General features: G+C 43.4%; 1 protein-coding gene across 5 annotated transcripts in view; it reads left to right on the plus strand.

Moving 5' to 3' along the window:
- The window catches only part of dop1b (DOP1 leucine zipper like protein B), a 143,056-nt gene that overhangs the window by 102,793 nt on the left and 14,841 nt on the right, over positions 1 to 25,422 (plus strand). For all 5 annotated transcript variants that reach the window (XM_060833767.1, XM_060833771.1, XM_060833769.1 and 2 more), the window contains exons 28-32: positions 2,201 to 2,283; positions 3,086 to 3,195; positions 4,742 to 4,891; positions 10,500 to 10,561; positions 17,517 to 17,645. In XM_060833767.1, coding sequence (XP_060689750.1) covers positions 2,201 to 2,283; positions 3,086 to 3,195; positions 4,742 to 4,891; positions 10,500 to 10,561; positions 17,517 to 17,645 — 534 coding nt within the window. The remainder of the gene's footprint in view (positions 1 to 2,200; positions 2,284 to 3,085; positions 3,196 to 4,741; positions 4,892 to 10,499; positions 10,562 to 17,516; positions 17,646 to 25,422) is intronic.

Genomic DNA, 25,422 nt, shown 5'->3' on the forward strand with positions numbered 1-25,422 from the left:
CTGATTAATACATCTAACCTACACATCCCTGAACACTCTAGGCTATTTAGCTTGGCCAATTCACCTAACGTGCACATCTTTGTATTGTGGGAGGAAACCGGTGCATCTGGGTGAAATAGCAAACTCCATACAAATGATCGCCAAGGCTTGAATTGAACCCTGGTTTCTGGCGCTGTGAGGCAGCAGTGCTAGCCACTGGCCCACCGTGCCCACTCAGGTCATCATGTAACTCTCTGGTATCGTGCAACAGATTGAGTACCATTTAATAAACCTATTCAGATAGTCAAGTCTGAGCCTGTTTTCTGTGAGACTGGTGTGAGCATCCTTTCCCACTTGGGATCAGGTGCTGCTGGTGACAATGAACAACATTGGGAGGAGTGTTTTCTGATTGTGTTTTAGCTCGGTAAAAACAAGGACTGCAGATGCTGGAAACCAGAGTCTAGATTAGAGCGGTGCTGGAAAGACACAGCAGGGTCAGGCAGCATCTGAGGAGCAGGAAAATCGACGTTTTGGACAAAAACCCTTCTTCAGGAATAGAGGATGTAATGTAGCATAAGTCAGAAAGCTGATTGATTTTTACACATGCAGAATATGTCCCTTCAACCTCAGGAGCAGGAACAATGATTTGTGTTTATGATGCTCATGATTTTCCTCATGTTGCCCACTGAGCCATTTGCTAGTTGACCTTACCTCCTATGTTACAGTGGAGCTAAACGCAATTTCATTGTGAAAAATAAGTGCTACTGGAGAGAAAATCAAGCTGATAAATTGGTCAATTTTCTATGGCTTGGATTAATTAGACATTTGCATTTTTAATACAAAATTGTGATATTGCAATGGAATAGTGAATATTGCAAATTCTCTACCACTGAGTGGCAAAAGCTCAATCATTGATAGATTTCTAGATACTAATGACACCAAAGGGATATGGAGGTAGCATGAGGGTACCTTTTTGATAGCACCTTCCAAACACATGAAACACCATTTAAAAAGCAGCAGATTCGAGGATCACACATTTTCTGCCAAGTCATTCACCAGGCGTGGCACAGTGGCTCAGTGGTTAGCATTGCTGCCTCACAGTGCCAGAGACCCGGGCTCAGTTCCTCACTCAGGCAACTGCCTGTGTGGCGTTTGCACATTCTCCGTGTCTGCGTGGGTTTCCTCCGGGTGCTCAGATTTCCTCCCACAATCCAAAGATGTGCAGGTTAGGGGAATTGGACATGCTAAATTGCCTGTAGTGTTAGACGCATTTAGTCAGGCGTGAATGTAGGGGAATGGGTCTGGCTGGGTCCCACTTCAGAGGGTCTGTGTGGATTTGTTGGGCCGAAAGGCCTATTTCCACACTGTAGGGAATCTAATCTAATCCTGACTTATAACTGTATCAGTATTTCTTTATTGTCATTGGATCAAATTCCTGGAACTGCCTTCCTAACTCCAAGTTCAAGAAAGCAGCTCGCCTCACTACCTGGGCAATAAATGCTGGTTCAGCCAGTGACACCTACAGCTCTTGTATGAACACAGTAGTGATGTTGAGGGAGATGATTAACCATGATCTAGAATAATGAAGCAGATATGAAGGGCTGAGCAGTCGACTTTTGTTCCGATGTCCAGCAGATCGCTACGTGCACAATGCAATAAGATGAGTTGTGGGCTGCCATACAATGTCAAATAACTTGCACAGCTATTGTATTGCTGTAAAAATTGCTTAGATTCTAATATATGGGCAATATATTGGCAATTTATGGGCAATTTTTTTCCAATTCAAACACAGAATGCTGGAGAAACTGAGCAGTTCTGGCAGCATGTTTGGAGAGAGAAACAAACTTAACATTTCAAGTCTGGTATAACTTCAGAACTCTGAAGTGAGTTCAATAAAAAGGTCAAACTGGACTCGAAGCATGAACTCTGTTTTCTTTCTCTCTCCACAGATGCTGTGACACCTGCAGAGTTTCTCTGGCAAATGTTGATTTTAGATTTCCAGCGTCTATAGTAATTTGCATTATTTGAAAGTTTTCCTGTTGTCCAGTTCAGATGTACACATGACCACTTGTTCATTTGTGTAAAATAATTAATTAAGTTTTATTTTTGAGGATTGATTTTTTGTTGGTGCAACAGGTTAGAGATTTTGTAATGGCTGGGCAAAATGCACTGAAATGTCACGTGAAAAAGTAAAGTAGATATTGTTTTGTTTCACTTTGAGGTTCGTTCTCCCCACCGTCTGCTGTGGTATCAACAGCAGTCGCTTCCTTATACAGCGTGCAGGCTCTAACCTTGTTGGCTGAGGTAGGTCAGTGTGTGCAAACGTGTGATTTATTCATGGACAATTCTTACATTATTAAGCAATTACAACTGTATTCTTTCTCAACAAATTTTAAATGCTGCCTTTATCTTATAGCCCATTCTGCTACCTTGCATTTATATTTTTAATGAACTTAACTTATTATGTAAGTCTGCTGTGTCACTGCTCCCAGAGCATGAGACTGGGCACATTATTCATCCTTTCTTGGGATGATTTGCAATTCATTGAGAAGGTATTGCCTCTCGCCAAGTGTGATTTGCTTGTTTTAACATTGCCTGTAGTCAGTGGAAAAGATAGGTAGTACAATCTACTGTGAAGAACCCAGCAAGTGTCATTCACATTTTTTTGAGAAGTATACAAAGAGTATTTGGGGCCAGAAATTCCCTCTGTTATTTGTTTGTTTTGTCCTCCATATTCTCTCATATGGCTGACATTCTCCCACGAATGAGAATCATACAGTCTCTACTGAATGAATGAATTAAATTCAGAATTATATGTTGGGTGGTCTGCTGATAACCGTGCTTTAAGTAAGCAGTTTAGCTCACCTGTTGAACCATCTATTGCAGGAAGAGAAACCGTGCAGCTTAAAAATAGTTTTTGAGGTCTGTATACTGTGTAGCATTTATTGCAAATTATAGTGATGTATTGCTATCAGCACTATGGCATTATTTCTATTTGTGTCTGCGGTACCTGGTTTCAAATGAAGTCCTGTTTTTTGTGTTTCTGGTAAGCTCCATCTGAACTTCTCTTTTCTGCTTTTGTTGTTTTTTTTGGAATAATTTTCAGGTACTTGCACCTCTTCTCGATATGGTTTATCGTAGCGATGAAAAGGAGAAAGCAGTGCCTCTCATCTCTAGGCTGTTGTATTATGTGTTCCCATATTTGAGAAACCACAGGTAACTTGATGAAATGTTAATCGTTGCTTTGATCAGTTGCTAAGATGTTGGGAGTTCATAGGTCCAGGCTTTCAGACCAAATCGATCAAAATTTAATTCATGATAGAATCAAAACAAACCAATTTCTTTTCTCTTGGCTTTTTCAGTTAGTGTGAAGTCAAAGTAATAATATAGATGCCCTTGTTGTATGCATGTTGGTAAATTCATTTTTGGCTTCTGGTTTCTGTGCACTGAACACCATTTTTCATGTGAGCAGAAGTGTCAGTTTATGGATTAGAGTCTGCAATCAGAATTGAAGGAGTTGGATTTAGTGATCTAAATCCAGAATCTCACTGAAGCCAGCATCAGGATAAAAAGAATTATGAACAGGACTGATGTTCCAAATGCACAAGTTGTGCTCCACCAGAGGAACTGTCATCAAAATGAGATATCAAATGAATCTGAAAGTATTATAGACTCAGAGACTCGAGTGAAGAAGTTGTGTTCCTGCCCCTGCAGCAATGGCTCTTCAACCCCCCCAACCCCCACCCCCACCCCCCTTGCAGCATGTTATTTCCAAAGTGTCTAAGATATGTCAACTCAGTGATCTTGAAAGTTAATACTTCTGGGTTCCTGACTTGGATTGTTGGCACCGCCACCCAACCGAGAAAATCCAGCCCCAAGAGACTGACAGCTGTAGTTTGAGAAATCCATCCTCTGGACAAAGGTATCAATGAGAGTTCTTAGTGGCAGAGGACGAGAAAGAGTCACAGATTGGAATCCTGAAGATGGCAGCAGACAGCCTTGGTAGTGCATCAGATGTTGTATTGAGAGATTATCACAAGGTGAAATAAACTTTTGAGTTCATGACTGGGCCTGAACTTTTGCTGCTTTCCGAAGTTGTAGAAGTGACCTTTTCTTCAGCTCAATTAGACAACCAAGAGCCTTGAAGTCAAAAAGCAGGGGTGTGTATTTAATTACTTTTTGACTTTTCAATATTTGGTCTGCTGAAGATTTGACTCCTTTGTGACTGAACTTCATTGTGTAGATTTTATACATTTTTAAAGAACCTATATAGTTTTTAATAATGAAGGACCACAAAACTCATCCTTAGTTTTAGCACTAAATTGGCCGCTTTACTTGTCCCATGTATGACACAAAGGGAAGTTTAACATGAGAGTCACAAACACTCTTTGAACAAATTAGATGAAGTTCTCTTGTCTCCACATAAGGAACAATGAGATATTAAATAGTTGTAGATCATTTCTCGTCAATTTAACTTCTTTTAGTAGTGTAAGATTGACATTTTGTATAGGTTTGATTTTTTTTAAAATGTGCTTTAAAATAAAACTATTTATTAGTTAAGACCATTGCCGTACTTATTGACAAAAGTTTTGATCTTGAAGCTTTTTCAAATAAGAATGGAAAATGTGCGTATGTTCTTTTTGAAGTGGATGCGTAAGTTTTGGTTCAGCTGTGAAGATTTTAGGTGTAGTGATTATATCCTACTTAGTTTTTCTTTTGATTTGCTATGTTCTGAAACTGTCCTCTTTTTATTTCCCCTCAGTGAGTACAACATCCCAAGTTTTCGAGCCAGTGCTCAGTTACTGAGTAGTTTGAGTGGTTATGCTTACACCAAGAGAGCATGGAAAAAGGAAGTCTTTGATCTCTTCATGGATCCACTCTTTTTCCAGATGGACTCGTCTTGTATTAACCAGTAGGAAAATAGTATATTTTATTGTTGTATTTCAGGTCGTTGCACTAGTTTTTGAAAATGGGCTGATAATTCCATTTGGAACTTTATACTTTGACAAAACAAAACATTGTCTGATTATTCCTCCAAAATGCTTCATGTGTGTTTTACATTTAGCTTTTTAGTTACTGTTTGCAAAAGCATCACTCTAACAATTCTTTTGGACTATTTATGGGTGCATTTTCCAAAACTGACATCAAGTTAACTTTGTCTCCGGTTGACTCAACTCTGTTGAGGTTTGTGCCGCCTCTTACTGCTTGAGCTGTGATCCCAACATTCCCCATACAGAGATTTGCCAGCAGCCTAGTTTGGTTGGCCGTTCACCTATCTGTCTGTGGCCTCCAGGTTGACCTCTTCCTCTTCCTCTTCCTCTTTTTGGCAAATCTGGCGACCTAATTCAACTTGCTCCAATCTACTCTTGCTATCGTCCTTATTTTATGTTTTTGTTTCCAATGATATTCAATGCACTAGATTCTAAAATTTTACTGGCTTTTAGTTTTTTTTCTTCAAATCTCAAACATTCTTTTCTCGGCAGTGTTTTGAAGTAAAGGTTAAGTGAGTACAGTCTGCTCCATCATTCAATGAGATCATCCCCATTTCCCTTTCTGTTAATTTTACTGTTGAATATACTAAACAACTCAGCGTCAATAGCTCTCTGGTTTTTAAAAAAACCTGCAGATTCATTTCACTCTGAGAGAAGAAATTCCTCCTCATTTCTGTCTTCAGTCAGTGATCCCTGACTCTGAGATTTTGCCCTCTGGTCCAAGGCTCTCCCACAAGGAAAGTCCCTGTCAAACCTCTGAAGAATCTTATCTTTCATTGAGATCGCCTCACTTTCTACTCCACACCAATGAGTACAGGCCCAACCTACATAATCTGTCCTCATAAGAAAATCCCTCCATACCTGAGATCAACTTTGTGACTTTCTCTGGACTGCCTCCAATGCAGGTATTATTTTCCTTAGATCAGATGACCAAAACGTTTAACCATATTCTAAATGTGGTCTTGTATAGTGTGAGCAAGACTTTCCTATTTTAATACTCCAGTCTCTTTGAAATAAAGGTGAAACTTCAATTTGCCTTCCTATTACCTGCTATGCTAGCTTTTAGTAATTTATACACAAAGGTTCTCACCCCTCTGCGCTGCAGCTTTCTGTAGTCTTTCTCGATTTTAAATAATATTTGGCTGTTCTATTCTTCCTGTCAAAGTACATAATCTCTCATTTTCCTACATTATATTGGCCACATTTTTCCTCACTTCCTTAAGCTGTCGATATCCCTCCATAGACTCTCTTTGGATCATCCTTCCACTTGATCTATTTTTGAATAACTCCCAGTCCCCTTCAGCCAAGTTTCTCCCTCTTGCTGTAGTACAGTTTAGCATTCATTTCATGGTCCCTGTTTTCCAGGAGATGTTTTACTTTTGATTATTTATTAAACCTGTCTTGTTACACATTCCCAGATGCACAGTGGCCTAATTCTCTATTAAATGTACAAAAGTTTGCTTTCTGAAACCATCCCAGATATGTGAAAATTAAGTTCACCCTTGATTAATAGTATATTATTTCTACAGACCTCAATTTATTCTCTGTTCTGCAGTATAGCTACTCTTAGGGACTTGTAGACTACTGCCAACAGTCTCTTTCTCATCTTGTCATTTCCTTCTTTCACCAGCTGAGGTGTGACCTTCTAGGGATTTATAAAATCATGAGGCACATGGTTAGGCAAATAGACAAGTTATTTTCCCAGAACCAGAGGGTATAGGTTTAGGGTGAGAGGGGAAAAATTTAAAAGGTACCTAAGGGGCAACTTTTTCATGCAGAAGGTGGTGCGTGTATGGAATGAGCTCCCAGAGGAAGTAGTGGTGGCTAGTACAATTGCAGCATTTAAAAGGATGGGTATATGAATTGGAAGAGTTTAAAGGGATGTGGGCTAAATGCTGGCAAATGGGACTAGATTAGGTTAGGACATCTGGTTGACATAGACAAGTTGGAACGAAGGGTCTGTTTCCGTGCTGTACATCTGCGATTCTATATGGGTTTTTTGTCTTGCAAAAAAATCTCTTGCTTTCATCCATTGCGTACTAACAAAGTTACCCCACCACACTTCTTGCTTTGCCTGACCTTTTGCAAAGTCCCATACCATTGTGTTTTAGTTCCCCATTCTGATCTCTTTGTAACCACAAGACAAAAAAAAATGTGGATGCTGGAAATCTGAAACTTCAAAAGTAAGAAATTGCTGAAATTTCATCAGGTCTGGCAGCAACTGTGGAGAGAAATCAGTTCATTCTTCAGGTCCAGTGACCATTTTTGTTTTGAACACTGGACCCAAAACATTAACTCTGATTTCTCTCCACAGATGCTACCAGACCTGCTGAAATTTTCCAGCAATTGCCCTTTGTTACCATGTCTTGTAATCAATTTAGTATCATACCCATGAACCTCTATTTATGCTGTTTAATTTTTTTTCTGAATACTGAATGCATGGAACTAAAGACCCATTGAATTTACCATTTCTCCCCCTTTGACTCTAATTACTACTGTTTTTCCATGTTTGTATACTTTGTCCCTTTCTGACCCAATCTGGGTATTTCTATCTAAGTAACTGCACTGTAATGCTGCCATAATTTGCTTTGTTCATCTGTTTTCCTCTCATGAACACTTGCCCATTTCTCTTTCTCTACAGCCCTAGTTATTGAGTTCATCAGGACTCTGGTCCCAGCATGGTTCAAGTGAAGCCCATTGGAACAGCTCCCTTCTACCCCAGTCCTGTTGCCAATGTCTCATGAACTGAAAGCCATTTCACCCATACCAATCATGAGACGTGTGTGTAACCTCCTTTGACTCTTTTTTGCCTGTGCTAGTTTGCCTGTGACTCCGGTAGTAGTCTTCAATGTTCTGTTTTTCAGTTTAGTTCCAAACCTTTCAAATTCCTTTCGCAGAGCCTCTTTTTAATATCATTGATACCAAATACTAGATCCCATCCCCCTCCTCCTCATCCTTCTTTTAAACCCAAGGTGATGCCCTTAACCTTGGCACCCGGCAAGCAACAAAGCCTTTGGCATTCGTGCTCCCACATGCAGGGAACAGTATCCAATCACCTAATTACTGTATGCTGTCGTCTACCACCACACCATACATATTTCTGTCCCCCTCAACTACTTGAATGGCCATGGTACAGGAAACAATTTGCTCGGCATCCCTGCAGTTCCCATTCTTGATCTCGCAGCTTGTTTGAAACAAGAAACCTTGTTGGACAGTTGCCAAGGCCATGGCTCTTCAAATGCCCCTTTTGAGTCCTCATACCTGCTTTGGTCAGCTGTTCCATCCTCTTGTCTCTAACCTAATCATAGTTCAAATGTGAAGGTCTTAATCTGACTGGTGTGACTGCCTCCTGGAGCCAAGTATCCGGAAAACATTTCCCCTCCGTGATGTCATGCAAGATCTGAAGAACTGATTCCAGTCCCTCAGCTCGGATTTGAAGCTCTGAGGCACTGATTCCAGATGTGTTCACTCTGTATCATCTTGATATCCAGCAGCTCCCACATGTTGCAGCAGCAGCACATCATCTGTCCTGCCATCACTTTCCTATTTTCTTAATTATTTGCAAATCCATATTTTTATTTTTAACATGGGTATCAATCTTAGACTGAATTTGTTTTTTAAGATGAAAAGCAAAGAATGTCTAGAGACACAAACTGGAGATTTTTTTACTGTAACAGTAAGAAAGACTCACCAGTCAGCGGCTTACCTTATGTGTCATGTTGTGGTTTGTGCCATTGTTCCACCATTCATCACATTCAAATAGGTTTCTCAGTCTTAACATTTTTATCCTCTCCTGCTCACGTTCCCCTCTTGAGACTACTTATTGCAGAAAACTTAAAGAAAGTACCTCTTGCCCCCTCTGCCCTGAATTCCTTGAGGTACTCAGCTGGCCTTTGACTTGCGAGGCAAAGTCTCCACTCACTGACTGTGTGTGCTCCTTGGTGACCATGTGGTTTAAAAGCCAAATCTTACATGGAACTGATGAGTCATTCTCTCGCTTCACTTCAGCTAGAGTAATAAGGCAATGCATTTCAGGGTTTGATAGCAACTGTTAGAGAGATGTCTTTTTACTTCAACTATATTAATGTCCTTTTAAATGTTATTACTTTTAATCTGAAAATTTAACTTTTATTCTAAAATTGAATTTGGAAATGATTTGCCAGTTGAATTCCCATTTAAACTCATCTCTACCTTTGTCTCAGTCAGGTAAAATCACCACTATGTTCCTCACTGGCCAAACAGTTTAAAGATCCCTGTTAGATGGAGCTCGTGTGAGTGACTTTTAAGCTTCACTTCATGCTGTCTCCGACTAACTCCTACAGGATAGCAACTAACCATCACCCATTAATTTTCATTGATGTTGCCATTGTTGAATCCCTGCCATCAACATCCATGGGGTTGACCCTGACTAGATTCTGACCTGGATCAGCCCACATCAGTACTGTAGCCACAGATTAGGTTGGAGGCAAAGAACTCTGTGCTGAGTAATACGCCTCCTGTCTGTCTGTCATCTCCGAGGCACAAGATCCAGTGTGGTGGAATGCTCTTAACTTGCCTGGATGGGTGCATTTTCTAGAAAATGCAAGAACCTTGACAGCATCAACAACAAAGCAGCATGCTTAACTCACACCTCCCTAGCCTTCACTTTGAACATTGACTTCCCTCCACACCAACACAGTGACAGCAGTGTGCACCATCTACAAGATACACTGTAGTAACCTGACAAGGCTCCTTCAACAGCACATGAAAAACCTAGAATGATGAGGGCAACAGATACATGGGGACACCTCCACCAGCAAGTTCCCCCCAAACCTCATACCATCCTGACCTGAAACTCTATTGGCATTATTTCTCTATGACTGGATCGAAAGTTTGGCCCTCCCTGCCCAATAGCACTCTGGGTATATCCATACCCCAAGCATTGCCTCTGTTCAAGAAGCCAGCCCATCACTGCCTCCTCTTGACCAATTTGCAATGGGCATTAATGGCTGGCCTAATTAATGATGCCAACATAATTTTGAACATAAGATTTTTTTTTGAAAATGGAGAAACCTGGGACAAGTTTACAAAGCTGCATTTAACTAAAATTCCATAAATGACCAGATAATGGTTTTTGCTGATAGTGTTTGAGGGATAAATGTTCACCAGGTCATAAGAACTCCCTGGCCTTTGAATACTACCAATGAAGTGGGGAGTTGAAGCGCAGTTTAATCCTTTTGCTTTACTGACAGTGCAGCAATCCCTCAGAGACACTGAAGCATCAACAGATGTGTATTGTGTGTTGAAGTCCTGCAGTGAGCCTGGAATTTTAAAGCTTTACTCCGCTGTAAGAACCAGAGTGTCTGAGCTAAGTTACTACAACCTATTGATTTGTATTTCAACTCAGCAATTTTTATTTTCGATGACTGGAGAAACTTTGCACTGTGCGTCGTTATAACTTCCCATCCAAATAATGGTTGTGATTTCAGCAGAGAGTGGAAACATGTGCTGTCTGAGTAATTCTTTAAATTTTGTTATTTGTTTTCCCAGTTGGAAGTCCATCATTGACCATCTGTTGACTCATGAGAAAACGATGTTCAAAGACTTGATGAGTAAGTCCACTTTATTGTGCATATGTTGTCTAGAAAAAGAGATTTTAACTAAAACTGAATCTATATTATCAACATCCTGTGGGTTACCCTTGATTAGAGTTTGAACTGAACCAGCCATGTAAATACCGTGCCCACAAATTGGGTCAGAGACATTTAAAAACCAGCAGATAACAACTGAAAAAAGCAATAAATAGGGGGCAGGAAGTTGAAATGAGGATAAGCTAACTAGTGATATGAAAGAAGTTTGCAAGAGTTTTTGTGTGATTATATGTTAATGAAACCCATTGAGACTTAGTTTCACACTAAAGTTGCTATATAAATCCAGTGTGTTGTTGCTAATGGAGTGAAACTGCTACAAAGACATTCTGGATGTCATTGGTCAGTGTCAATGTGAACCAAAAAATTGTGGATATACTCGTATGCTGCTGGACTGAGAATGTGTAGTCAGGTTAAGTAAGGCAAACAAATGATTTGGCAGAAATTTACAAGTTCTGCAATCTATGTATTAATCAGAAAATTTTTAAAAAGTGCATATTTGGCTAAATGAATGGATTCCTTCTTTTACATTTTGCTGCAATTATGTTTGGGTCAGTTTGAGTGTAATCACAAGGATATTGATGAGCATGTAAGATGTTTGGCTTGAGTTCCATTCAACTAAGGTCAGGATTACAAAACTGTCATGGGAACCTGTGTTTAACTATATTCACCAGGCTATCAGTTGCTGAATTAACCTGTTCAGCACCGGAACAGGTAATTCGTGGGATTTGCCCGGTTTTAGCCACCCCCACCCACATTCCCACCAGATGTACAGAGTTATATTAGAGCTGAGATGATAAATAGTTACAGTAATTTAAAACTTTTAATCCAGATGAACTCTCCTTCAGTTTGTAAGTAGGCTTTGCATGTAGTAAGGTATTGACAAATTCTATTTGGTTTAAATTCAAAACTGTGACTTTTATAGTGACCAACCTTATCAATTTTTTTTTTCGTTTAAAATGACCCAATCCATGCCCAGAATATGCAGTTTTATCAACTGGGTTTTTGGGAGATAACATGGACCAGTTCAGAAAAATTTGAACGGAACAGCAGCTGAGAGAACCTGTGGCTTACGTCAAGTTATTAGCTTAACCCTGCCAATTCCTGACGTTGAATTATCTCAATCCTCAACCCTTGTTTTTTGGGCCTAATAGGGTAATCTCCAGACTCTAGTGCCTTAAAACAATGTTGCACTTTTGTGGGTAGCTACTGTATTCAAGTCAAGGTATTATCATGAAAAGGTGATAGCCAGTGCTAAAACCATGCGTTAGTTCTGACAGTAGGTTAAGAGGAAGAGAGCTTCTTCAAGGAAGGCATCCTTGCAAGAGGATTCGCAGTAGATTAATGAAGGGCTCTGGCCAGAAACGTCGAATTTCCTGTTCCTTGGATGCTGCCTAACCTGCTGTGCTTTAACCAGCAACACATTTTCAGGTTAGTTCTGACAGCAAGGGAATGTGATGTGAGTTAATCAAAGTGAAGTCTATGTGGGAATGTAGAATGCATGCTCGGGAGAAACTAGCTGGTGCCAAAACTGAAGGCTGTGTATAATTATTTAAGAATCCGACTGGAGGGATGTCAGGTTCCCACTGATAAATGACTGATCAGCTACATTAAAGAATGTGCTGGATGATAAGATGTTGGTTCAAGGACTCAGCTGTCAGTGCTGCAGGACAGGAAACATCTGTTTTCACTCTTTCTCTTAATCAGGGAGCGAAAGAACAAACTGGGAGTAGGCAGCTAGTCAACATCAGTCTGGATAAAAGGCATAGAAAGATATCATCGCTAGGCATAACAAGGGTGTTAATGAATTAGACTGATTAACACTTCACCTAATGGAAAAAGAACTTTGGGTTGGACTGAGAAATAAATATTGGAGTCACAGGGATTTTTGGCCTGTTGTATTCATGCCAGCCATCATATATCCATCTACTCTGACCCCATTTTCCAACGTTTAGCTGGTAGCCCCATGTATGCCAAGGTGTTCCAAATGCTCATGGAAATAATTCTGTCATGTGTTTTTAGCTGAATGTCTGTAGATCTCCTCAAAAATGGCATCTGGGTTGATAGGGTTGACATGAAGGTGTATGTGTGTTGGCTTTCATTAGCAGGGGGATTGAGTTTAAGAGTCATAAGGTTATGCTGCAGTTCGACAGCGTACTGGTTAGACCACATGTTGAATATTGTGTTCAGTTCTGGTCACGTCATAGGAAGAATGTGGAAGCTTTAGAGAGGGTGCAGAGGAGATTTACCAGGATACTGTCTGGACTGGAGGACATGTCTTATGATGAAAAGTTGAGGGTGCTAGGGCTTTTCTCACTCAAGCTAAGAAGGATGAGAGATGATTAGACAGTGTACAAGATGTTGAGAGACATAAATAGTGGATTGCCAGAGACATAGATAGTGGATAGCCGGAGACCTTTTCCCAAGGCAGAAACGGCTACCATGAGGGGGCGTAATTTTAAATTGATTGATCCCATTACTTACAGTGTGGAAACAGGCCCTTCGGCCCAACAAGTCCACATCGGCCCTCCGAAGAGCAACCCACCCAGACCCATTCCCCTACATTTACCCCTTCACCTAACATTATGGGCAATTTAGCATGGCCGGTTCACCTAACCTGCACGTTTTTGTACTGTGGGAGAAAACCAGAGCACCCGGAGGAAACCCATGCAGACACGGGGAGTATGTGCAAACTCCACACAGACAGTTGCTGAGGTGGGAATTGCTGTGAGGCAACCGTGCTAACCACTGTGCCACCATGTCGCCCACAGTTTAGGGGAGATGTTAGAGATAGGTTCTTTATTCAGGTGGGTGCCTGGAATGTAAAGTTAGGGACATTTAAGTCACTCTTCGCTAGGCTAATGGAAGTTAGAATAACTAACTATGTAGGTTAGTCTGAACTTAGTAGGATAAAAGGTCAGCACAACATCAAGGGCCAAAGGGTCTGTAATGTGCTGTACTGTTCTGTGTTCTATGTGCATCCTGGTTATTGGTCTGTCAACAAAGGGGTAAGGTTTCTCCCTATTGACCCTGTCTGTGCCCTTCGGAATCTTGTTTACCTCAAGCTGATCCCCACTCAGCCTTCTCTGTTGTAAGGAAGTCAACCTCAGCTGATTTTGTTTCTCTCCAGCTAAATGACCCCAGGCCTGGATAACATTACTCTAAACCCTCTCTATTGTGACCACATCCTTCCTTTACCAGAACCGGATGCCAGTACTTCAGCTATGGCCTGAATCATGTTCTGTACAACTCCATCATACCCTCCTTGCTCTGAATTCAATTCCTGAACTAATTAAAGCAAACATCCCACTTGCCTCCTGATCCATCAGTTACTCTGTTGGCTGGATAGCTGATTTCTCATGCAAAGTAATGCCAATCGTGTGGGTTCACTTCCTGTTTCGGTTAAGGTTAATTCTGTAATCTGCTTCTACTCTAATTTTAGGAAGTTAGTTCCAGAAACACAACTCAACATGTAGAATTGTTCCTCAATTTCACCTCAACCTCCTGCTCATTATCTTAGAACTGTGCAGATGAACACGTGGCTTCAGGGCTGGTGTAGGAGGGTGGGTGGATCATTGGGATACCTTCTGGGGTAGGTGGGACCTGTACAAAAAGGATGGCTTGCACCTGAACTAGAGAAGCACCAATCCTGGGCGGGAGGTTTGTTAAAGCTCTGAGGGAGGGTTTAAGATAGATTGGCAGGGGTTGGGAACTGGAGCTCCAGATCTGAGAGAGTAAGTATTTAACAGCCAGAAACAACAAGTAAAGAGTCTGTGAAGTGGGATGGGCACTTGATAGGGCAAAGGTGCTGTCAGTGTGATGGTTTGAAGTGTGTCTATTTTTAATGCAAGAAGTATCAGGAATAAGGGAGATGAACTCAAAGCGTGAATCAGTACTTGGAGCTATGATGTTGTGGTCTTTATGGAGACTTTAATGTCATGGGCAGGAACGGCTGTTGGAAAATCCAGCGTTTACATGTTTCAAAAGGAATGGGGGGGCATAGTAAAAGATGTGGAGTTCTGTAGCTTGTTCTATTTAAATTGCTGGAGAAACTCAGCAAGTCTGGTAGCATCAGTGGTGAGGAAGCAGAGTTAATGTTTCAAGTCTGGTGATCTGAATTCTGAAAAAGGGTCACTGAACTTGAAGCATTAACTGTTTCCAGTATCCAGGGTTCTTTTGATTTATTCATGTGAAGGAAAATGTGGGCGGCACGGTGGCACAGTGGTTAGCACTGCTGCCTCACAGCGCCGGAGACCCGGGTTCAATTCCCGACTCAGGCGACTGACTGACTGTGTGGAGTTTGCACGTTCTCCCCGTGTCTGCGTGGGTTTCCTCCGGGTGCTCCGGTTTCCTCCCACAGTCCAAAGATGTGTGGGTCAGGTGAATTGGCCATGCTAAATTGCCCGTAGTGTTAGGTAAGGGGTAAATGTAAGGGTATGGGTGGGTTGCGCTTCGGCGGGTCGGTGTGGACTTGTTGGGCCGAAGGGCCTATTTCCACACTGTAAGTAATCTAATCTAATGAATCAATAAGCAAGTACTGAAGTGAGAACAAAGTAAAAATAAAGAACAGATCATACTTGCAATATCCTAGCATGCATTATAATGACCAAGGTCACAAAAAAGTTGTTGATCAGTCTTTTGGCCCCATTATTTTCCTGTTTTAACCTGAAGCACTTGCTATAATAAGTACAAGTTGAGGCTTCATTAACTTTTAATCAGTTGTTCCTTCCTTTTCCTGGATGTACATGTTTGGTGGTTCATTGGTGGTTTTGTCCTCTTGATCTCTGGCATTGCAGATTTTTACATCACTGAGTTTCACAGAATCCCGACAGTGTGAAAGTAGACCACTCAGCTCATTGAATCCATGTGGACCTTCTGAAGTGTATCCCACCCAGACCCACACCCCTTATCCTATCCCTAAAACTCAGCATTTCCTATGGCTCATCCACCTAGCCTGTACTACTTTGGACCATGGGATGAAACTGGAGCACCTGTAGGAAAACCACAGACTCTTGGAGAACGTGCAAACTCCACACAGTCACTTGAGGGTGGCATCAAACCTAGGTCCCTGTTGCTGTGAGGCAGCAATGCTAATTTGAGCCACTGTGCCACCTTGCAGCAGCTTTGTCAAAAAGCGTGTTTTTAAAGGACAGCAGTTCTCATGCAGTGTTAGTTATTTAACCTTGGAGTCATAAGCAGCCTTCGGCACATTTTCTAGCAGGTTTTATGAAGTCTTGTAGCTCAGGTTGAGGTTCTAGATGTAAGTTTGCTCGCTGAGCTGGAAGGTTCATTTTGAGACGGTTCATCACCATACTAGGTAACATCATCAGTGAGCCTCTTGAAGCGCTGGTGTTATGGCCCACTTTCTATTTGAGTGTTTAGGGTTCCTTGGGTTGGTGGTGTCATTCCTCTGAGGGTGATGGATGGGATCCAAATCAGTGTGTTTGTTGAGAGTTCTGGTTGGAATGCTATGCTTCTAGGAATTCTCATGTGTCTCTCTGTTTGGCTTGTGTAAGGATGTATGCATTGTCCCAGTCGAAATGATATCCTTCCTCACCTGTATGTAAGGATACTAGTAATAGTGGGTCATGTCTTTTTGTGGCTACTTGAGGTTCATGTATCCTGGTTGGTAGTTTTCTGCCTGTTTGTCCAATGTAGTGTTTGTTGCAGCTCTTGCAAAGTATTTTCTAAATGACATTCATCTGTGCTATCACACTGCAGAACAGAGGAAGTACGAAGAGCAGAGGAAAATCACCTTTATAGTATATTCAATCAGAACAGGTACCCAATGAATACAGTCCGCCGATATCTCAGCAACAAACCCAAACAGGCAGACAAAATGCTCCCAGAAACCCTTGTCGCTCTCCCCTACACCAAAGACATCTCAGAAATGACTGCCAGACTACACCGACCCTTTGGCATCATGGCAGCCCACAAGCCCACCAGACACACTAAAACAGCAACTAATGAACTTGAAAGACCCTATAAAAACAACAAGCAAAACTAATGTCATTTAGAAAATACCTTGCAAGAACTGTAATAAACTCAACCTTGGACAAACAGGCAGAAAACTAGCCACCAGGATGCATGAACATCAACTAGCCACAAAAAGACATGACCCAATATCATTAGTATCCTTACATACAGATGAGGAAGGACATCACTTCAACTGGGACAACGCATCCATCCTAGGACAGGCCAAACAGACGGACACGAGAATTCCTAGAAGCATAGAGTCCCGGTTGGAAAGCCATCAGTGCAAACACTGATTTGGATCCCATCTATCAACTGCTGAAAAAAAAAGAGCAGGAACTAACATCAACCACAGGAAATGACATTACCAACCCAAGGAAACTTAAAAATCTAAATAGAAAATGGAACATAACACCAGCGCTTCACTGGAGGCTCACTGGTGTTACCTTGCATGGTGATGAAACATCTGAAAATGAACCTTCCAGTGAGCTAACCTACAACCAGAACATATATTTTCTTTTATGTGAAATGGTCTGTTTTGTTAGAATGTATAAGGAAAGCACATATTGCATGGAAAATCAGAGTCTAAATCATGTTGTGGATAAAGAGATCAAACCATTAAAAGTATTGATGTTGCAGGCTACAAAGGGACTGGACTTCATTTCTAGCAAGTTTTTTTTTCTCAACAGTTTAAAAGTTCATGACAAGATTAGACACAATTGATTTGTTCATTGTTTTAATCTCTTGTTTTTATACTGAAATGTAGTTCAAAGAAGTTTAATGAGATTTTGCCAGTTTAGGAATAAATCTCACTTTCAAAGTTTTTTTTTAATCCCTGGCCCCTCAGGACAACCGGTTAAAATGTAGTCTCTAATTTGCAGTTAATTGCATTTTTTCTGCTCTGGTCTTTGTCTTTATTTAAATTCATCTTTCTCTTCACTTTCAGGCATGCAGAGCAGCTCACTAAAACTGTTTGCTAATTATGAGCAAAAAGCAATGTTGGTGAAGCGGCAAGCTTTTGCAATTTTCAGTGGTGAACTGGACCAGTATCATCTGTATCTCCCACTTATACAAGGTGATTAATACACTTTTGCTCATAAGAAATAAATAGTTGAAATAATATTTGCTTCAAATGAACAGAATGAAATGAGATTGCCTCAGATTTGGTCTGCCATCTTAACATGATTATATGTCCTAACCTAGGTAAATTTGTGCAGCAATATTTTTCCGTTGATTAGATTACTTTTAGATTAGATTACTTAGTGTGGGAACAGGCCCTTCGACCCAACAAGTCCACACCGACCCGCTGAAGCGCAACCCATCCAGACCCATTACCTTACATTTACCCCTTCACCTAACACTATGGGCAATTTAGCATGGCCAATTCACCTAACCTGCACATCTTTGGATTGTGGGAGAAACCAGAGCACCCAGAGGAAACCCCCACAGACACAGGGAGAATGTGCAAACTCCACACACAGTTGTACGTTTTTAAGTAATACGCTACAAATATGCTAGCCTATCCAGTGATGCTCACATCCCATGAATGAATACAATTAGCCTTTATTTTAAAACATAATTGTGGGCAGTAGGAGTTGCTCAATGTCCTTGGAGTTCCAGCTCTCTGACTGTTGGGAAAATGTGACCCAGGAGCAGGCCTGTCCAGCCTGCTTGGGCATTGAGTGGGATTGTTTCTGCTGTGTGATTTGAATTTCTTATGTGCAGCTTTTGCCCTCTTATTCCTTGAAACCTTTTGGTGAATAACAATCTGCACACTTCTTTCATTTAATTCTTACACTGATTATTCTATTGAACTAGATTTCTAATCTTTGTGATGTGTTATGAAATTGTAGGCATGTATTGTAAAAGAGTTGAAATGCTGGCAAGCCTGTCATGTGACAGACTCCAAGCGCAGTATGCTGAAATACTTTAAAATGTAACATTTGGCTGTCAAATGAATAGCTGAACTGCTATGTCCTACAACAATTCAAATTGAGTCAATCAGTTTGAATTAAGTCCCAAGATAGTAAAACCTAGTTGAATTTGAATTTTACTGTTTTGACGACATCAAACTAATAACACGATCCAATGTTTTGGGGTATAAAAATCAGCCAGAGTCACAAAGAGCACCAACAGACAGCCCGCAGACCCGCTCTCTGAAAGGTACCTTTATCTATGAAAGAGGTGTGCAGCCTCAGAATGAAAAAAAGACACTGGAAAATCTACAAAGGGAAGACCGATAGCTGGTTGGTTTTGAAACTTTATTACTTTGTAAGTCTTAAAGCCCCCTTCCCCCCACCCCCACCATTCAGATCAGTATAGTGTTGTAGAATGAGAGGTAGATAAATGAATCAAACAAACGAGGCTTAGTGTAATGTTCTCTTTTTGGAGTGAAGTAGTTCTTTGGGTAGTTGGTAGTTCTTTGTCACTCTAACAGGTTATGAGGCATGGTGAGCTTTTCTGTGTGTCTGGTTTAAATTATCAGAAGGGTTTACCCCATGTTATCACATGTGCTGTATCGGCCTTTTGGCTCGGAATATGTGTAGTCCCTGAGGACCAGAGGAAGAGATTCTGCTCGCGTGCTGCAGGTTCGACTTAGCAGACGTGTGCTGGCAGGGGAGATACCCACAGGGGTTGTGTTGCAAGTCGTCTGAGCTGTTGCTGATCATCATTGGATCGTGATAGGACATTGGAGGTTCATTTGGTTGTGCTGACCTGCTCTTGGTGGATCTTTATACTGGCTTCGGCCTAACGCCAATTCAGGTACCAGCCAGCCTCAGAGCTATGGCCTCAGCAGCCGCTCGCAGCCCAGGCCAGGGCATTCGCAACACAGTCAGGGTGACTGTGAAGAAGGTGGAGGAGCATACACCAGTCAATCGGACTGTGTTTGTCAGAAGCTTTTGCTGGAGTGCTGTGGGTTCGAAGCAGCGGACGTGTACTGCCTGCAGGATTTCCCTGGGGCAGGCTACTTCGTGATCTTCAGGAGCGTGAAGAATTGTGAGCAGCTCCTGAAGGTCTTCAAGTAGAAGGAAGGGGAACCTCTGTTCTCCATCTTGTCGGCAGTCCCATTGTATGTGCTTCCTGCATAGAGGAGTCGGGTTGTTACAATCTGTATGTAAAACCCCCACGTCCCAGCAACGGATGTCCTGATGTTCCTGAAGATACGTCCAGGTCGAGGGAGGAGGCACCGATGTGGCCGATCCTTTCTGGATCTGGACCAGCAAGAGGCAGGTCAGGGTAACCCTGAGGGTCGATGTCAGTGGGAACATCCACCACCCACCCTCCAGCTTTGCCATCGGAGGAAGCAGAGGTTACCTGACATATGCAGGGCAGCCGAAAGTGTGCCGAACCTGCGGGAGGTCAGGCCACATAGCGACGGATTGTAAAGTGACCGTCTGTCGAAACTGTAAGCAGGAAGGCCACCTGACCAAGGAATATAAGGAGGCCAAGAACTGTAATCTGTGCGGAGTGGCGGGGCACATGTACAAGGCCTACCCAAGACGAGGGACCGCCACCTACGCACAGATGGCTGGAGGTGGCAACACGAGCTGTCCTGTGACAGCCCTGCTGTTAGACAGAGAACTGGACTGCAGACCCTGGACCTGACCCAAAGACACCAGAGCGGGGAAATGGCCCCAGCGTGGAGCTGGACAGCTACCTCAGCCCTGGGAGGGTCCAGCAGTTTGCCATCACCACGGGCATGCACAACAGCTACCCCAGAGAAGCAAGGCCAGCAGCAAATGGATACTGGCAACCTCGTAAACTGTTAAAATGGGGATAAGAATTGCCAGTATAAATGTGCGTAGCATCAAATCGGCTACGTAATGTGCTTCTACTATGGCCTTCCTGGCCAACGTTAAAGCCGATGTCCTGTTTCTGCAGGAGTGTGGGATACCGCACCTCAGCAGCTACAGGAGATGGTCGAGCTTGTGGGCCCATGGGCCGTCAGTTTGGTCGGGGGGCAACGATAGCCGTGCTTCCAGCCTGGGTATCCTGTTGCAAGGAGGCAACTTCACCATCTCCGAGGTTAAGGAGGTGGTGGGCGGGCGCCTCCTCGTCACCTACGTCATGTATAGGAATGCTCCCCGAGACTGATTAATGTATATCCCCCAGTGGGTAAGAGTGAATGGTTGGCCATCCTGCAGCAGCTTCCACTGTTGCTGGCTACGTCCAGGCCGGTCATTCTGGCTGGAGACTTCAACTGTATCATTGATGCAGGTGGACGATCCGGTTGGGGGGACAGTAAACTGGACGCCACGTCCAGAGCCCTGATGGACACAGTAAAAGATGCCAAGCTGCACAACGTCTTCAGCACCCCTGCAGACGGAGCGCAGCGTAGATACACCTGGTCATGGGCAGATGGGTCTATCCGCTCAAGGATAGATTACTTGTCTGTGTCCCGAACGCTCTCGGTCAGATCCACCGACGTCAAACTGGTGTTCTTCTCTGACCACTGCCTCCTGCTGGCCGACTGTCACCTACAGGACGAGCAGCGGGCTGGTCAGGGAACATGGAAGCTGAACACAAAGCTGTTGACCGCGGGAAGCATTGAGGAGCTCAAGAGGGATTACGCAGGTTGGAGAACCGTGAAGTCCCTCTTTGAGTCCCCAGTGGACTGGTGGGAAACAGTAAAAGGGAACATCAAGAGGGTCTTCATCCTGAAAGGTGTCCAGGAGGTGAGAGAGAGGCGGGGAAAACTGTCCCAACTCCAGGAAAGTATGCAGAACCTGCTCCTGCTGCAGACGATGGGGGTCGATATCACTGAGGACCTCCAGGAGGTGAAGGGCCAGCAAGCCTCGCTGTTTGCCTTTGAGGCCTTCAAGATAATTTTCCAGTCCAGGGTCCGCTCCATGGAGCAGGACGAGACGTACTCATGTTTCTTCTCCCAGAAGGTGCACAAAGAGAGCTCCGTGTTCAGCAGCCTGAAGGAAGAAGATGGCTCAATCAGCAAATCCTTCTTTGCAAGTCTGTATGACGCGAAGCCAACCGACAGCGCAGTCTCCCAGTCGTTCCTGTCCTCTATCATGGAGGTCTTAGATGACAGAACACTGGAGAGGCTGGACCAGCTGCTATCTCTGGATGAGCTGACCAAGGCCCTCGAGTTCTTCGAAAACAATAAAACACCCGGAAGCGATGGCTTACCAGTCGAGCTCTGTACTGCTCTGTGGGACTTGATTGGCTGGAGGTGTATGTCAGTATGCTTCGGGCATGAGTGAATCCATGAGGAAAGGCATCGTCACCCTCATCTACAAGCGGAAGGGAAAGAGGGAGGAAATCAGAAATTGGAAACCAATCTCACTATTGAATGCAGATTACAAAATTTTGTCAAAAGGTATCGCCAACCAGGTCAGGTCTGCTTTGGGGTCGGTGATTCACCCTGACCAAACCTGTACTGTACCGGGCAGGAAGATCACGGAGTCTCTCACTCCTCAGGGATATGATCGCCTACGTACAGGACAGAGGGTTGGACACCTGCCTGATCAGCCTGGACCAGGAGAAAGTCTTTTGACAGGATATATCTCACATATATGAGAGAGGTTCTCTCCAAAATGGGCTTTGGGAAGGAAATCTGCAATTGGATCTGACTGCTCTACACCAACATTGTCAGTGCAGTCTCCATCAATGGATGGGAATCAGAACGCTTCCCAATCAGATCTGGAGTCAGGCAGGGCTGTCCTCTCTCTCCTGCCTTGTTTGTGTGCTGCATGGAGCCATTTGCCAAATCCATCAGGAAGGATGCGAGCCTGAGGGATGATTATTCCTGGAAGCGGGGGCCTACAGGTTAAGGCCACCTTGTACATGGATGATGATGACGTTTTCTGCTCTGATCCGCTGTCCGTGCACAGACGCATGTGCATACATGACCAGTTCGAACGGGCCTCGGGGCCAAGGTAAACTAAGGCAAGAGCGAGGCCATGCTCTTCGGGAACTGGGCCGGCCAATCCTCGATCCCCTTCACCGTCGGGACCAACCACCTGAAGGTACTGGGCATTTGGTTCGGGGGGGGGCTGGGGCGTGCGCCAAGTCTTGGGAGGAGTGTATCAGCAAAGTGAGGCAGAAACTGGGCAGATGGAAGCTACGGTCGCTCTCCATTATGGGGAAAAACCTGGTCATCAGGTGTGAGGCACTGTCATTGCTGTTGTACGTGGCACAGGTCTGGCCTATTCCCAGAACCTGTGCCACTGCAGTAACCTGGGCCATCTTCCATTTTATATGGAGATCAAAGATGGACCGGGTTCGAAGGGACTCGGTGTATAAAGATCTGGGCAACGGGGGAGAAAACACACCCAATGCCACCCTCACCCTGATGGCCACCTTTGTGTGTGGCTGCATCAAGCTGTGCGTGGATCCCCGGTACGCAAGCACCAAGTGTCACTACGTACTGAGGTTCTACCTGTCCCCGGTGTTGCGAAGGATGGGCCTGGCCTCGCTGTCGTGGAACGCTCCGAGTAGTTGGACCATTCCGTACCACCTGTCCTTCGTGGAGAAGTTAAGGAAGAACAACACCTTTTTGACCACAAGTCCATCAGGAAGTGGTAAACATGTAGTGTCCTTGAGACCCTTCGGGACAAGGAGAGGGCAGATCCTATCGAGCGGTTCCCTCAGCAGACTGTCAAAGCCATTTGGCAGAATGCCTCATCACCAGAACTTTCCAACAAGCACCAAGACATGGCTTGGCCGGTGGTGAGAAGGGCTCTGCCTGTGAGATCCTTTATGCACGCCCGGACTTCTCCCACACTGCACGCTGCCCTCTAAGCAGCTGCGGTGGGGACGAGACTGTCACACACCTCCTTCTGGAATGTGCCTATGCAGAAGAAGTCTGGAGAGGAATGCAGTGATGATTGTCGAGGTTCGTCCCGAGCAGTGCCGTGATGTGGGACTTGGTGCTGTATGGTCTGTTCCCAGGACGCACACCAAGACGGACATCAACTGTGCCTGGAGGATCATCAATTCGGTGAAGGACGCTCTCTGGGTGGTCCAAAACCTGTTGATCTTCCAGTTGAAGGAGCTGACCCTGACTGAGTGTTGCAGACTGGCACATTCCAAGGTCCAGGACTACGTGTTGAGGGATGTGCTGAAGCTTCGAGGAGCTGCCACCAAGGCACGGTGGAGAAAGGCCAGCATGTAACATCTGCCTGCCTAAGAAGAAACGGGGGCCCACCCAGTCATTTGGGATCTGCTGATGCCTCAGCAGAAGAGCTGGATAGTAAATGTACAGACTTGTGTATAGGAAAAATAAATTTCAATCTCTGTATGTAAAGCAATGTAATGTGTGCACAAGAATGACAAAACCAATTGTAAAGAGATCAAAATAATTTTATGAATAAAGTTTATTTTTGAAAATAACTAAAAGAGGCTGAGTCGTACCAAATGCTGTCTTGTCCTAAGTTGTATAAAAGGAATCAAATGGTCAAAACAGAACTTCAGAAATCCAGTTAGGTGTGAAGACAACACCTTGTTTAATGGGAATGTGAGGATCAATAGCTTTACAGGGTTACAGAATTTTGAAAATTGGGTTCCTCTTTAAAACTGCAAGTATAATTAGATATCGAGTATATGAAAACAGGAGAGGTTATAAGCATCACTGAAGTCATGACTCTGATCAAGGATTTATCAGGCACCAGCCGCACTGCTTTATTATGAATGCAGTGCTTGGGAAAATAAGCTTGTATTCTCCAAAGGAATGAAAGCTAACTTTCAAATGGAGGAGGGCAATGGCATCATGGTCATTGGCTGCGATGGTTTAGACAAGTGATCAACAGACCAGCGGTGGCCATTCCCCAAAATAAGGTTTGGGTGGGGAGAGAGCAAGAGAGGATTCATTGGAATGAGCTGTCATGCTCTTGGGAGAAGGCCAGGTGCTCTCTCTATATTTGCCCAAGAGAAGAACAAAGACAAACGCACCACTTCAAAACCACCATCCCCATTCCTCCATTTTACAGGAGATCTTTGGGATCAATGAAGCATTTTCATCTGTCACTGTCATATATTTTGTCTCATTAACCAACGTACCATATCTACTACTTTACAAAATCAGTAAACTTGCAGAAAATTGCTCTAATACTGCCTGTATTTTGTAACTGTAATCATGAACCTTCCAAAATCACGAAGAAGCCGAGATGTGAGTTTAACAGCAGAGACACTGGCAGTGGAAGGTGGTGGTGGCTGTATTTTTCCATGCTTTGACTCTAGCATTGAAATGCTGATGAGCAGGTTGGTGTCTGACCATGAGAAAACAGAAATGTAGAGTTTGATCTGGACTGAATGTGCAAATAACTCCATGACACCTTTTGTAATTGGGCAGTTTAAAATAATTGTCATGTATGTTTGATTTAAATCAGTCACCATGGCCATTGCTGCAGAAACCAAGTATAAAAGACAAACTCTGCCACCAAGACAGAGCTTCAGCCAGAGGAGGTTACTTTTCTTCACTGGTCTGCTCTGGTGTTGCTGGCTGGCCAATATTTATTACCCATCGATAGTTGCTCCTGAAAGTGGTGGTGAGCTGCCTTCTTGAATCACTGCATTCCATGTGCTGTGGATTGACCTGCAATGCCATTGGGGCAAGAATTCCAGGATTTTACCCAGCGACAGTGAAGTAACGACGATATATTTCCAAGTCAAGATAGCCAATGACGTCGAGGAGAACTCCTCAGGTGATGGTGTTCCCATTTATTTGTCACCCTTGTACTTCTATATGGAAGTGGCCTTGGGTTTGGAAGGTGATGTCTGAGGAGCCTGGGTGAATTTCTGCAGTGCGTCTTGTAAATGATGCATACTGCTGCTGCTGAGTATCAGTGGTGGAGGGAGTCACCACCAAGTGGACATTTTTTATCCTGGATGGTGTCAAG

The sequence above is a fragment of the Hemiscyllium ocellatum genome, chromosome 12 (genome assembly GCF_020745735.1).
Source record: "Hemiscyllium ocellatum isolate sHemOce1 chromosome 12, sHemOce1.pat.X.cur, whole genome shotgun sequence".
In the NCBI taxonomy this organism is placed as follows: domain Eukaryota; kingdom Metazoa; phylum Chordata; class Chondrichthyes; order Orectolobiformes; family Hemiscylliidae; genus Hemiscyllium; species Hemiscyllium ocellatum.